Source organism: Euleptes europaea, chromosome 3, assembly GCF_029931775.1.
Source record: "Euleptes europaea isolate rEulEur1 chromosome 3, rEulEur1.hap1, whole genome shotgun sequence".
NCBI classification, from domain to species: domain Eukaryota; kingdom Metazoa; phylum Chordata; class Lepidosauria; order Squamata; family Sphaerodactylidae; genus Euleptes; species Euleptes europaea.
In genome coordinates, this window is record NC_079314.1 from 95,857,622 (window position 1) to 95,871,214 (window position 13,593).

The 13,593-nt window shown below is 42.2% G+C and overlaps 1 protein-coding gene across 1 annotated transcript in view; it reads right to left on the minus strand.

Moving 5' to 3' along the window:
- The window catches only part of IGF1 (insulin like growth factor 1), a 92,793-nt gene extending 83,602 nt beyond the window's left edge, over positions 1-9,191 (minus strand). The window contains exons 1-2 of the mRNA XM_056846922.1: positions 8,988-9,191; positions 1,667-1,826 (exon numbers count right to left, since the gene is read on the minus strand). Coding sequence (XP_056702900.1) covers positions 1,667-1,826; positions 8,988-9,050 — 223 coding nt within the window. The 5' untranslated portion in view covers positions 9,051-9,191. The remainder of the gene's footprint in view (positions 1-1,666; positions 1,827-8,987) is intronic.
- Positions 9,192-13,593: the final 4,402 nt, after the last annotated feature.

Genomic DNA, 13,593 nt, shown 5'->3' on the forward strand with positions numbered 1-13,593 from the left:
CAGAGTTGAGATCTCGATCCACAGTGGCCACTGTGGTCCTTTTCTTCCATTTGCACGTGTAGGAAAATTCAAATGCCAGCTTTACAGTCCCTTGGATCTGTGGATTGAGATCTCAGGTCTGTTGGAATCAATGGGAGAATTCCCAGTGGTTTAAATGAAACCAATATTAGAATCATGGTCAGTTGCAGTTTGCAAGAGAAATATGAGAGGTTTCAACAATATAAGGCAGCAGTTAAAAAAAAAATCCTCACAGTTCTTTCTGTCTGGATCGAGAGTGGGAATTCTTGAAAGAAAGAAATGGGAATTTTTCAACTCATAAAAGTTTTAAGGAAGAAAGAATTACCTTTTTTTTTGGGGGGGGGAGGAGAGAGATTCATACAAATCTAAATTCTGTCCAAGCCTATATTTAAACACATTCTAAACATGGGCTGGACAACTTGACAAAATATGAGAACAATTTCCTATCCTCCCCCCACAGCAACCTGCCTACTGCAAAACCTGGCCCACTTGATCCACATGGAGAAAGCTGTTACTGGGTCAGAAGGATAGTCTACAAAACCCTATAGGATGGCAAAAAAGCTCCAGTGTTTGGCATTTAGTTCATACTAGTCCCCTTGGAATGACTGAAGATCAGTTATATAATTCATTCTTCTCAATATTATTTCTGCTTCTTCGTTAGGGTTGCCAACTGCCCGGTAGTAGCAGGAGATCTCCTACTAATTCAACTGATCTCCAGCCGATGGAGATCAGATCACCTGGAGAAAAATAGCTGCTTTGGCAATTGAACTCTATGGCATTGAAGTCCCTCCCCTCCCCAAACCCCGCCCTCTTCAGGCTCCGCCCCCAAAATCTCCCGCTGGTTGAGAAGAGGGACCTGGCAACCCTATTCTTCGTTCAACCTGTTGAACTTGTTCTCACTCCTCACACAGGCAAGACAAATCACCCATCACAAATGTCAATTGCAATCATTGCAAACCTTAATTCAATAAAACTACTATCAACGGCTGATGATTGAAGACAACCCCCTTTTGTCAATGGCATAAAAGACTTATTGACAGAAGTAATCAAGTTGTGAATTGAATTCAGCTGAAAAGAAGTTACAAGAAACTGCCTTAGCTTCCCAGAATTCCATGCAACAGACCTTTTCTACTACCAGAGTTTCTTTAAGTCAGGGCAAGGGCAGGAATTGACGGATGCAGCAAACTTCTCATAGCAATTGCTTTACATAATAATTTTCTTCCTCCTACACTTCCTATTTTGATGAATGCCAATTCACAGAAGTACTCAGACCAGATGTTATAGTTAAGTGGGACAGTAATATGATGTGGAACCCAGTTCTAAGGAGTTGACAGATGCAGCATCTTGTGCCTTTCCATCAAGAAGGTCCTTAGAAAGCAGCAAATACAGCAAGAGGAAAAGAGAAGTGATTAAAAGGCATAACATTCTTGAAAAGACAAACTCGCTAAAGCTTGGAGGAGGGGGGAGGAAGTGCAGAACTCAGACCAAACTCTGTGCTTTACAAAATCCTTGAGTTCCTTTCAGATTTCGAGAACTCAGGAGGAACCATATTTTTGCAGTTGGGCTGGACTATCCCCTGAAATGTTGTCAGGGGAAAAAAATATTCAGACTTTTGAACAATAGAAATAATGGTGGACATTCAACTTACTGAAATAAAAACCTCTTTCTCCACACACAAACTGAAGAGCATCAACCAGCTCAGCTCCACAAAGCGTCTCGTGGCCAGCAGCAGCAGAGGAACTGGTTAACGTCAGCAAACACAGGCCAAAGTAGAAGAGATGAACTGAGGACACAGTGTGCATCTTCACCTGCCAAAGAAGCAAAAGGACTGCATCAGCATTTCTGTCCAGAAGCCTAAAACAGGGCCTTCTCTGAACAACTGTCCATTTGGCACCTTAGACCCCCATGTTGTGCCTGTCTTACCTACCCTTCATTCCAAATTTACTGTAGGCTTGATGTGTAGGGTTGCCAACCTCCAGGTACTAGCTGGAGATCGCCTGCTATTGCAACTGATCTCCAGCCAATAGAAATCAGTTCACCTGGAGAAAACGGCCGCTTTGGCAACTGGACTCTATGGCATTGAAGGCTCCCCCTTCCCAAACCCTGCCCTCCTCAGGCTCCACTCCAAAGATCTCCAGGTATTTCCCAACCCGGAGCTGGCAACCCTATTGATGTGTCATTTTCTCCAAGGTAGGGCAGCAAATAAGGTTGCCACCTTATTTCCAATTAAAGCTAAATTTGTAGCCAAGTTGTACCCCCTCCCCCCCAAGAAAAAATGAAGAATTTCAAGGGAAACTACAAAAGAAGAATATGAAGTAAGAATAAATTAACATTTGTCACAGGGCTTCTATGTATCCTAGGCTGCCACTGGATTTTGCATACAGCAAATTCAATTTAGAACTTCATGTTCAAACAAACCATGGCAGCAATAGTTAGGGTTGCCAACCTCCAGATGGTGGCTGGAGATCTCCTGCTATTACAACTGATCTCCAGGTGACAGATCAGTTCCCCTGGAGCAAATGGCTGCTTTGGCAATTGGACTCTATGGCATTGAAGTCCCTTCCCTCTCCAAACCCTGCCCTCCTCAGGCTCCACCCCCAAAATCTCCAGGTATTTCCCAACCTGGAGCTTGCAACCCTAGCAATAATACAAGTCATGACAGTATCCAGTGATGATGATGATGAAGAAGAAGAGTTAGTTTTTATATGGCAACTTTCTCTACCACTTAAGGCAGAATCAAACTGGCTTACAATCACCTTCCCTTCCCCACAACAGACATCCTGTGAGGTAAGTGGGGCTGAGAGAGTGCGACTAGCCCAAGGTCACCCAGCTGGCTTCTTGTGTAGGAATGGGGAAACCAACCCGATTCACCAGATTAGAGTCCACCGCTCATGTGTAGGAGTGGGGAATCAAACCCGGTTCTCCAGATCAGAGTCCGCTGCTCCAAACCACCGCTCTTAACTACTACACCATGCTGACATATCTCCATGCTGTCAAATATACAAGCTATATCACTGTTGTCTTTAACTGTCAATTTCTTCCTCCTTAATTCATGGACTTCAGAGCAGAATTCATGTGAACTCATCAATACCCAGGCTAAACAGATGGAGTAGTTCTCAGGATCCTTTACTATATTTACATATTCTTTTCCTTCCACTATGTATCCAAGTTAAATAGCTTGATTTTTTAATGGATTTCATTGGAATAAGAATAGCTGAATTCAACAGTGCTGGCTCCCTGATGACAGTATCCGAATGACACATATTTGCAAACACATGTTTGATGCTTTCACATTTAAAAATTTTAGGTATACACTTGAAACATCTTGGGCATATACTTAAAAACCTAACATGGGAAGAGGCCCAATTTGAAGGTGATGTGCGTGATATGAAAAACTTGCTTGCTGAAAGGAAGTTAGTCTGTGGGAGGGACTTTGACTTCCAACCTTCATCCACCCTATGACCAAGATGTTATTGCATAGGTGTGTTATCTACATTAGAGTATTTGATGGTTGTTAATAGTTTGGTGGTGGAATGTGCCATCAAATCGCAGTCAATTTATGGTGACCCCCTAGGGTTTTCAAGGCAAAATATGTTCAGAGCTGGTTTGCCATTGCCTGCCTCTACGTAGCAACCCTGAACTTCCTTGGTGGTCTCCTATCCAAGTGCTAACTGGGGCTGACCCTTCTTAGCTTCTGAGATCTGACAAGATCAGGCTAGTCAGGTCAGGGCTGTTAATAGTTTACTGTTTGGGAAATACTGCTGACTGTTGCATTCATGCATGAAAAAGTAGAAACAGAGAAAGAAAAGGAATCCAAGTCACCCCATTAGAATTATTAGAGGAACAGTAACAGATCTACATGCTTCACCCTTTGGTAATTGCAGGTTTCCTCTATCATCATCAATATATCTAATTCTCAATGTGGCCCCATCTGTGGATACTTAAACCAGAGATTGGGACCATAGACAGACAAGACAGATCTCTCTACAAATCTGAGAAACACCCCAGGTTTGAAGAAAAACCTGAAATCTATATATTTGGGGGGAGGGGAGGGGATTAAAAACCCCAAAAGGATAAAAGGAGTACCTGTAGCTTTAAGAAACTGATGTCCTCAGTGGGCATTTCGAGGCAACCAGGTCTGTTTTGGCCTTTGAGAGAGGACTCATTCAGGCCAGGGCCAGCAGCAGCCACCAGGTGACTTGCTACTCTGCAACTCACATGATTCGCCCAGGCGCAGGTGCTTGCTACTGTTCAACAGCAGTTACCCCGCGAAAGCCAGTATATTCATTAGAGTTTCAGAATAAGATCTGGGAGACCCAGGTTTGAAGCCCTGCCGTGCTATGGAAGCTCACTGGCTGACTTTGAGCCAGTCACACACACTCAGCCTAACATACCTCACAGGGTTGTTGTGAGGATAAAACAGAGGAGAGGAAATGATGCAAGCAGCTTTGAGTCCCCATTATGTAGAAAAGTAGGATATAAATGAACTAACTAAATAATAAATATAGCTGAAGATGCCCTGACCTGGATGACCCAAGATAGCCTGACCTTGTTAGATCTCAGAAGCTAAGCAGGGTCGGTCCTGGTTAGTACTTGGATGGGAGACCACCAAGGAAGTCCAGGGTGGATATACAAAGGCAGACAATGGCAAACCACCTCTGTTTGTGTCTTATCTTGAGAACCCTATGTGGTTCCATAGGTTGGCTACAACTTGACAACACTTTACATACACACATTGCTTAAAAAATGGAGGTTGCCATGCTGAATACAAGGCAGACTTTGTTGCCTTTGATAGTGGCACAACAAGGAAAACTCTGGCTTCTCTAATCACTGGGGCATGAGAAGCTGGACTTGCCAAAATTCTCTCCTTTGCCCAGCTATTTAAAAACAAAACAGGAGCCCTGCCCTGCATATATTGATGGTGGAAGCTCATAGGTAAACCCATGCATTTACTGTTGTCAGTAAATGAACAGATAGCATGGTCCAGCTGCTGAGGGCAAGGCCAAATGGATTGGGTGTGGTCCAGCTACCAAAGCAGCTCTACACCCTTGTGTAAATGCTGCTTAAATTAGGATTAACAGCTGCTTTATGTTACTGGAGCAGCACAAAGCATCTGTGGTGCACTGATCCTTCCAGGACATCAGTGGCAATTCAATCACATTCTTCCTAGATTGTTTCAAGATCCAGACGGAAATAATCTATTTATTGCAAACACAAGCACCATCTAACTGTGTTAAGGCCCTTATGTTTCTATAGATTCAACAGCAGTTGGGAGCCCCACAACACTTGGTCAGTTGCATTGTTTCCCCTGAAATATATAAAAAGCCAATGGCCAACATACCATTCCATTTTGTCACACTCTAGTGTGGCCAACCATCAAAAGGGAACAGTGTTGTGGGGTCACTAGTATTGGGAAGTAGGACTTGCCTCCAACCCAATGATCTTGAGTGCAGTACTTAACTTTTTCATACATAAGTGAATGACTACTGTTTGCCACATGGGAAAAGTAAACTCTGTTGCTACAAAGGGCAAAACCAATCCTAGGCATTAGGTGGTCCCCTGCTCACTGGTGGCTCCTGTAGACATAGGGTTGCCAACCTCCAGGTAGTAAGCAGGAGATCTCCTGCTATTACAACTGATTTCCAGCAGATAGAGATCAGCTCACCTGGAGAAAATGGCCATTTTGGCCATTGGACTCTATGGCATTGAAGTCCATTCCCTCCCCAAACCCCACCCTTTTCAGGCTCTGCTCCCAAAACCTCCCACCAGTGGCAAAGAGGGACTTGGCAACCCTATGTAGACAGGTAGAATGTGTTTTAGTATGCAAAGCAAAGAGATATCCATTGCGCCTCTAGGGCTCCTCCCTACATACAAACCCTTCTTCAGAATAACCCCACACATCAGGATTAAAAACAGCAATAGAATAAAGGAAGACAATGTTGAAGCAAGAACCATTGCCTTCATTCACCATTGTCATAATGAAAACATCCAAAACAAAGACAACATACACGTTATGGAAGAATTGAGAATGTACACGTTTTCATTTCATAACAAGAGTCTTTGGCCAACCAACTTTGCCATTCTAAAAATCAACAAACCAGCTCAAATTGCTGAACATGACTTCAGTGGCCATCTATAAAGGGCCATCTATAAATGACCCAGCATGGTATTCTGCTTCAACAAAATCACTTTCCCACATGAATAACATCTCAAAGAGGTTTAGTGTACCTGCTATCCACATACTCTACCTTCTAAGGAGGCAGTTCAAATACCGTCATGGTATAGTCTCTAGAGAATGGCATCTAAGAACACTTTGTATTTAACAGTGTGTTCCTCAATTACAACTGGCCTTGCTTCAGATATAAAACTCATTTAGCAGGGATGTATACATTTGAGAGACTGAAGCCAAGTGATATTGTAAGCAAAATTTGTGCTCCAAGTTTTAGGATGAGATAGGGTCTCCAACGCTTTTCCTCCTATTTTGGTGCAAGCCAGGAAAGAGTCAACACTGCTCCCTACAGTTATAAAATGACCAAGAACTTGCAAAGGTGTTTTGGGGTGGGACTTCACACATTCATAGGCCAAATGGACCTTTCACCTGGTCTGTAGAGCACATAATAGTCCCTTAAAGATTATTCAGGAATCTGACACAAAACAAACACACTATTTTGTACCTTTACAGTTCTTTCATACATGAATACAGGTGGGATGGTGGGATTCATACAAAAAAAATACTTACGACAATCTAACAATTTGGATGCTGATCTTTGAAATTGCAACAGTTCAAGGTGTGTTCAATTTATTGTGTGTCCAAATTGGAGGGGAAACAGAGGCCTTTAAAAGCATGCCCTGACATGTGGGTGGAGTTTATAAGAAGCGTCTGATTACATTTGGACTCACAGTACAACTCTGCGCAGTCCAAGACTGGCTAAACATCCCTCTAATGAACGACCAATTGTATTTCACAGCTGTAGTTTCCGTGGTTCTCCCCTCCAGTAGAAGATCCAGTGTCTACTGCATACAGAGTGCAGCAATCCAAAACAGTGGCACTTACGGAAGCCAACACATGGCTCATTGCAATGCTTTTACACCTTCCTTACACTCCCCCAACTCCTCCCATTCCACAAGCTTTAAATCAAGTCGCGCATAGAAACATTCGCACGAACTTTGGGTGAACGCTGACTTATAATCATTTAAACAATGTCACTTTGTTTATTAGAAACGCCTTGTAATGACAAACGCCTTGTAAGGACACTGCTCTGGCAACAGGAATACTACAGACTAAAATTTACCAAATTGCCTGGCTACTATGGAACTGCAAGAACAAATTATCCATCCATGCCAAGGACATACTTGTATAAACTGCTGTGTAGCCAAATATAACACTTGTAGTAAACAGATATGCAAGTAATAATGGATGCGATCAAAGTAATCCAAAGAAGGATTTGAAAGATTCCTCTTTGGTACTTCTATATGGAGAGTTTTTCTGACTGACACGAGCCACAAGCCAAGTTAATTGTTTTGATCAGTAGAAAACTGGTGCTCAGCAGAACTCATGCAGATGGCATAATCCAAAAGAATGACTTTGTGGAAAAGACCCATGTCACTTGATATTTTTTTCTCAAGGTGCCTTTGCCCTCACTTAGTACAACAGGGCTAAAGCTGCGATGTTAGACTAGGGAACAAGACCCACTGAAGACTTATTTCTGAGAACACAGGCATCAGAATCCTACAAAACAACTTGCAAGAATCTGTCTTTGATTATAAATTCGGGTAGCTGGAGAGTAGCAGAGCTACTTAGTAGAAGTGGTGAATATTTATTATATGGGTTACACTTAAAGGACTGGTTTACTTTATTTCTTCCTCTCTTAAGTAAACTCTACATTTGAATGGCCATAGTTTTGGGATTGCAGTTCTGATCCTTTAGTGGCTATTGACTTAACAAAATCTGGACAACATCCTGTTCTTTTACACTCTCAATTTTGTTACAACCCTCATGTTAAAATAAAATGGTGAATCTAGTTTGAGAAAGGCAGTTTAAAAAAACTAAATTAGCACCTACTGCATTGAAGACTGTGTCAAATGCATAAAACTCTGCCTACAAATGGGGGTGGGGGGAGAGAGAATTAATTCTTGAAGGATATAATTTTGCTGAGAATGGAAACTTGAGTGAAGGCCAGCTCAGAGAAACAGAGGTCAGTGCATCTACTGGAGCCAAATTTACCTAAAAAGAGTTTATTTTCTTAAGTAGCAAGGAGTAATAACAAAGTGTACAAATTAACAAAGTTTGCTTGACATAGACCCTCTTTGCAAAGAACATCAAGGGGGAAAAAGGACAAAAGAAACTTTCCATTTTCCTTCCTGCACAATTACCTAAAACTTACATGAATATGCATGGCCAGCAAAAGCTGTACATGGTTTCTATTTTAGAAAGGGAAAAACAAACTTCACTTTAACAGGAAAGCGATAAAAAAAGTAAATGCAAAATAGCGCCAGCACACATCTGCAGCAAGAGCTGTACGTTGCAGCCTTCAGTGAGAATTCTATGCACATAATATTCTTAGTGAACTGAACCAGCTACCTGATAGCTAATGGGTATCATGTCATCTGCACCTGCAGAGAAATCCAAAACTTCTCACTCCCTACTCAGCAGCCTTAGCTATAGAAAGTGATGTAAGTGGAAATTTCAGCTATGACAGCCAGCATTTTGCAAAGTTTCCCCAACGCAAGTAAATTCTTAAATACCTGCAATAGATTTACCTTTACAGTCACTTAGATGCACTAAGACCAATCACATGCAGTCATTCCTCAACTCTGCTCAAAGTTGTCTGCTCAGCAGTTTAGCAATAATGCACAGTTAAAAAAAATAATGCCCCTGAAAAGTGCAGAGTAGTCTTCTAGCCAGAAACAGATCACACACAATAAAATGTTTTTTTTTAAAAATAAATCAAATAGGAAGAAAGATTTACCTTCAAGAAATCACAAAAGCAGCACTTAAATAATTGTGTTGAAAGACTGTTGATTTTTTCCATTGCTTCTTAAGTGCAAACTCTGGAAATGAATTGGTTAGCAGGAATAATGAGGGAAAAAAAAGAAAAGAAATCCAGAGAGAGGTGAGATGTTGAGAGCAATGTCACATTTCAATATTGAGGACTTTATTCCATTGCGCAGGCTCGATCTGCTCAGATTTTAGCAGTGACAGTGAGATTTAGCAAACAGAAGAGGGATTTAGAGAAAATCCTCACATTTATCTACATTACATAGACACTGTAGACAGGAAACAGCTGGGAGAACATTTGCCTTTTCTCTTTCTCTCTCTCTCCCTCTTCTGGCAAAGTTACCGAGTAAGGACTTTTTTGGGCATGGTGACAAATAACATCATACCTTTGCATTTTGAAACTGGAGCACTGAAGCATGTTTTTTTTCCCCTCCCTCCTTAAAAAAGAATGTGCATTAGCGATGGGGAGAAAAATGGTTTAGAAGATGAAGAAGCATAAACTGCAATGGGAAACTAACACACAGTGGTCCTATTTCAGCTCGTGGCTTTATATGCATGGCTTGTACACCTTTGCATTGTTTGAGCTGAGAACCTGGGAATGAGAGCATGTCACCCAAACCAGCTCCTGCTAATTTTAACCCTGAAATTACATCTAGTAGTATAATCCCCACACAAAATACCGGACTTCCTAATATTTACTAAACCATGTGCAAAAACAAACAAACTCGGCAATCTTCTCTTTCACCTAGGCTAACAGTGGTACTGTCAAAATTTCCTGCCCTCTGATTGGGGCAGGGCAGTTGCACTGCTTTTGATTCCTGGATTATGACAACACTGTGCATAGTGTGTTATGAACAATAAACCATGATGGGTAGGTAGGGCATATATGTACACACACACTCACGTATATTGTGCCGGTCCTGTTCTTTTAGCAGCAGCAGGTGAAGCTTTTCATGGCACGGAGATAAAGATTCCAGCGCTTGCTGATCAAACTGCTAGTAAAAGTGCAGGAGCTGGTAGAGAAAAAAAGTGCAGGAGCTGGTAGAGAAAAAAAAAGGTTGGCAAGCCTAGTGGGTGGATTATTAATGTTTCAATTACATCAAATGCCACCTGACAGGAGATTCATGCCTTTTATCTCTTTATCAACCCCCCCTCCCCATGTGTATATTATAAATAACACCAGCTGGCTAGAAATGTGTTCTCATAAGTTATGATGTCATTCAAATCCATCAGCCCTGTTAGTGGCTTGCAACACATTCCAAGACAGCTGTTTTTACATTTATAATGTACACTTGCCTTTCAGATCTTACTCGCTGAGAATACAAAGAGATGTCAGGGACACAATTTGTGCTAGCTATCCTTTAGGTTTGGGGCTTGGCTGATGAAACTGCTCTGTGGGGAAGTGACCATGCACTGGAGACGGAGTGTGGTTTCGTTCAAAGCTGAATTTATTTGCTTTTTTTTTTGTCTTTGTAGGCTGCGGAGAAAGGTACTACTGTTTCCATTTTGTAAAAACAGACCTGAGGCTGAAAAAGTTTGCCCAAACCTGTGTGGCACGCCAAAGGACAATGTAGGTGCCGAACCCAGGTTTTAAAGATCCTCATGTAATATGACAACTTCGTAAACATAATACTGTAAGAATGACCTGGCTGGAGAGGACTAAAATTCCATCTAATTTAGTAGTTTAGCTCTAAACTGTGGCTAGCAGGTGTGCATTTTTTTCATCTTTTAAAAAAACTTAATTCGTTATAGTGTTATGATTATACTCATTAATTTCATTCTCTTGTTTGGTCATTTTTTTATTATTTCCCTTGTATTTCTCCTTCCCCAATTTACTGTGCAGGTTGGCTTGAATTGGGGCTGGACTCTATCTTTAGGCTGGACTCTATCTTTAGGGTTGCCAGCTCTGGGTTGGGAAATACCTGGAGATTTCTGGGGTGGAGCCTGAGGAGGGTGGGGTTTGGGGAGGGGAAGGACTTCAATGCCATGGAGTCCAATTGCCAAAGTGGCCATTTTCTCCAGGTGAACTGATCTCTATCCGCTGGAGATCAGTTGTAATAGAGGGAGATCTCCTGCTACTACCTGGAGGTTGGCAATCCTACTCCATCTTGCTGCCCTGTTGGTCCAGCCCCCCCCCTCCCCAAGTTCCTCACAGGCTGTGAATCACTCTTTGCCCCTTGAATGCCATTTCTGGTGTACCTATGGTTCCTTACCTTGGTGTGCTCTGAGAAATTATTACTCAAATGTCAAACTGTAATAGATGAGAACTCAGATGGGCCCCTGTACCTTTAAGAGTTTCACAGATGGAATATCAGCATCACCAGCTGCTGCATTTCTTATCACAATGCAGCCAGTCATAGGCAGTCTTCATTAATAGGCTGGGTTTCAAATAATAGAATGCAGAATTTATGATTTAATCATAACCTTTCAACAATTCTTTCAACAAGACCCAGTGTCTGTGTATTTTATCGCCTTTGAAAGGTAAGCATCAGAAGCAACGGCCTTTTATGCAGGGACGTTTTCCCACAGTCACCCCACCAGCTGCTTCGGGGCATCCTTTTGATTATGCATGTCTTTTCTTCCTGTTAGAGGTTGTCTTGCTCTCCACGCGCATTTTGCCCATGTTTTCCAGATGCTGTTTTCATCAGAATCCGGAAATCACGAGCAAAACACACGGGGAGAGTGAGGTGACCTCTGATGGGCGGAAAAGGCACGCATAATCAAAAGGAAACCCCGAAGCAGTTGGCAGGGGTGACCATGGGGAAACATCCCTGCATAAAAGCCCAACTTTTCCTATTGAACATATAGTAAACACCTTCCTTGAATAAATAATAACTTCCTTTAATCCCCCTCTCTGTCATGCTCACACTCATAGTAGCTAAAGGGGAATATTTCAGGATAGGTTCAGAGTTATAAGGGTAAAAATGCTGTTGAAAAACCCACTGTTGTTGCCCAGTGGCTGGAGAAAAAATTCCTGTCCCCTTAACAGAAGCTTAATTAGTGGAAATGGGCAACTGAAGCTTTTCGTGGCCTGCAGGTAAAGGACATCACCTGGTAAAGAACAGCTGCTTAAACCTCTTTTAAAGGGACAAGACGTTTTTCTGCAGGCAGTTGGCAAAACTATATTGTGCCATCAAGTCACTTCTGACTCATGGCGACCCTATGAATCAGTGTCCTCCAAAACATCCTATCTTTAACAGCCTTGCTCTGGTCTTGCAAACCAGGGACCTTGACTTCCTTGATTGACTCAACCTATCTCATATTGGGTCTTCTTCTTTTCCTGCTGCCTTCGACTTTTCTTAGCATTATTGCCTTTTCCAGTGATTCTTGTCCTCCCATAATGTCCTCCCAAAATACAATAGCCTAAATTATATCACACCAGGGAAAATTGTGGATAGAAGACAACTGCTGCCAAATTATTTTATTGGAAGTTTCCCTGTTGTAAAAAGAACCTCTCATTCTTTAAATAGAAATTTCACACATTTTTAAATAATCTGTTTTTCAAAAGATACATAGTCACAGCAAATCAGTGTGCTAGCCCCACCTGTTTGCCCCACCATGGCTACTATGACTGGCAACAGCAGAGGCATTTCTCATCTGCTCCTTAAACTGGTGATGCTGAGAGGTGCATGTTGGGGGGGAGTGATACTAGACTAGGTGGACCTTTGGTCTGATCTAACAGGGCTTTTTTACATGGAATAGAATTTTCCCTCTTTGTACATATCTATTGTCAACTCCTGTCAATTTAGAATTGCCAACCTCCAGGTAGTAGCTGGAGATCTGCTATTACAACTGATCTCCAGCCGATAGAGATCAGTTCACCTGGAGAAAATGGCTGCTTTGGCAATTGGACTCTATGGCATTGACGTCCCTCCCCTCCCCAAGCCCCACTCTCCCCAAGCCCCACCCTCCTCAGGCTCCACCCCAAAAACCTCCTGCCAGTGGTTCAGAGGGCCCTGGCAACCCTATGTCAACTCCTGTTTGAAGTCATGGGATTGCAGTGCAATCCTAAACAGAATTACACCCATTAATTTAACAAATTCAGATGGAGGTAACTGTGCTTAGGATGGTTGACCCATAAAGGACCTATTACAAATTTTATACCCTGCTTTTCTCCCCGAAGCAGATTAAATCATTCTCTTCTCTGTTTTATCCTCACCATCAACATTGTAAAGTAGGTTAGACTGAGAGTGTGCGACTGGCCCATGATCATCCAGCAAGTTTCCACGGCAGAGTGGAGGATTCAAACCTAGGCCTTCTAGATGCTAATATGACACTCTACTACTATACTACGCTGGCTGTAAATTATAGTCAGACATATGATTTATCTGTGAGAGGCATACAAGAAATTGTTTGGCCTTTGTTCCCAAGAATGTAAGAACAGCTGTGCTGGATCAAACCAAGTGGTCCAGCATCCTGTTTGCCACAGTGGCCAAGCAGATGCTGTGAGAAAGCCTATAAAAAGGTTTACAGTAGCCAAGGCCCTCCTTGTTATTGCAACTGATATTCAGAAGTAGATTGCCTTTGTATATAGAAGTTCCATTGGGCAATCATGATAAAGAGCCACTGATGGCACT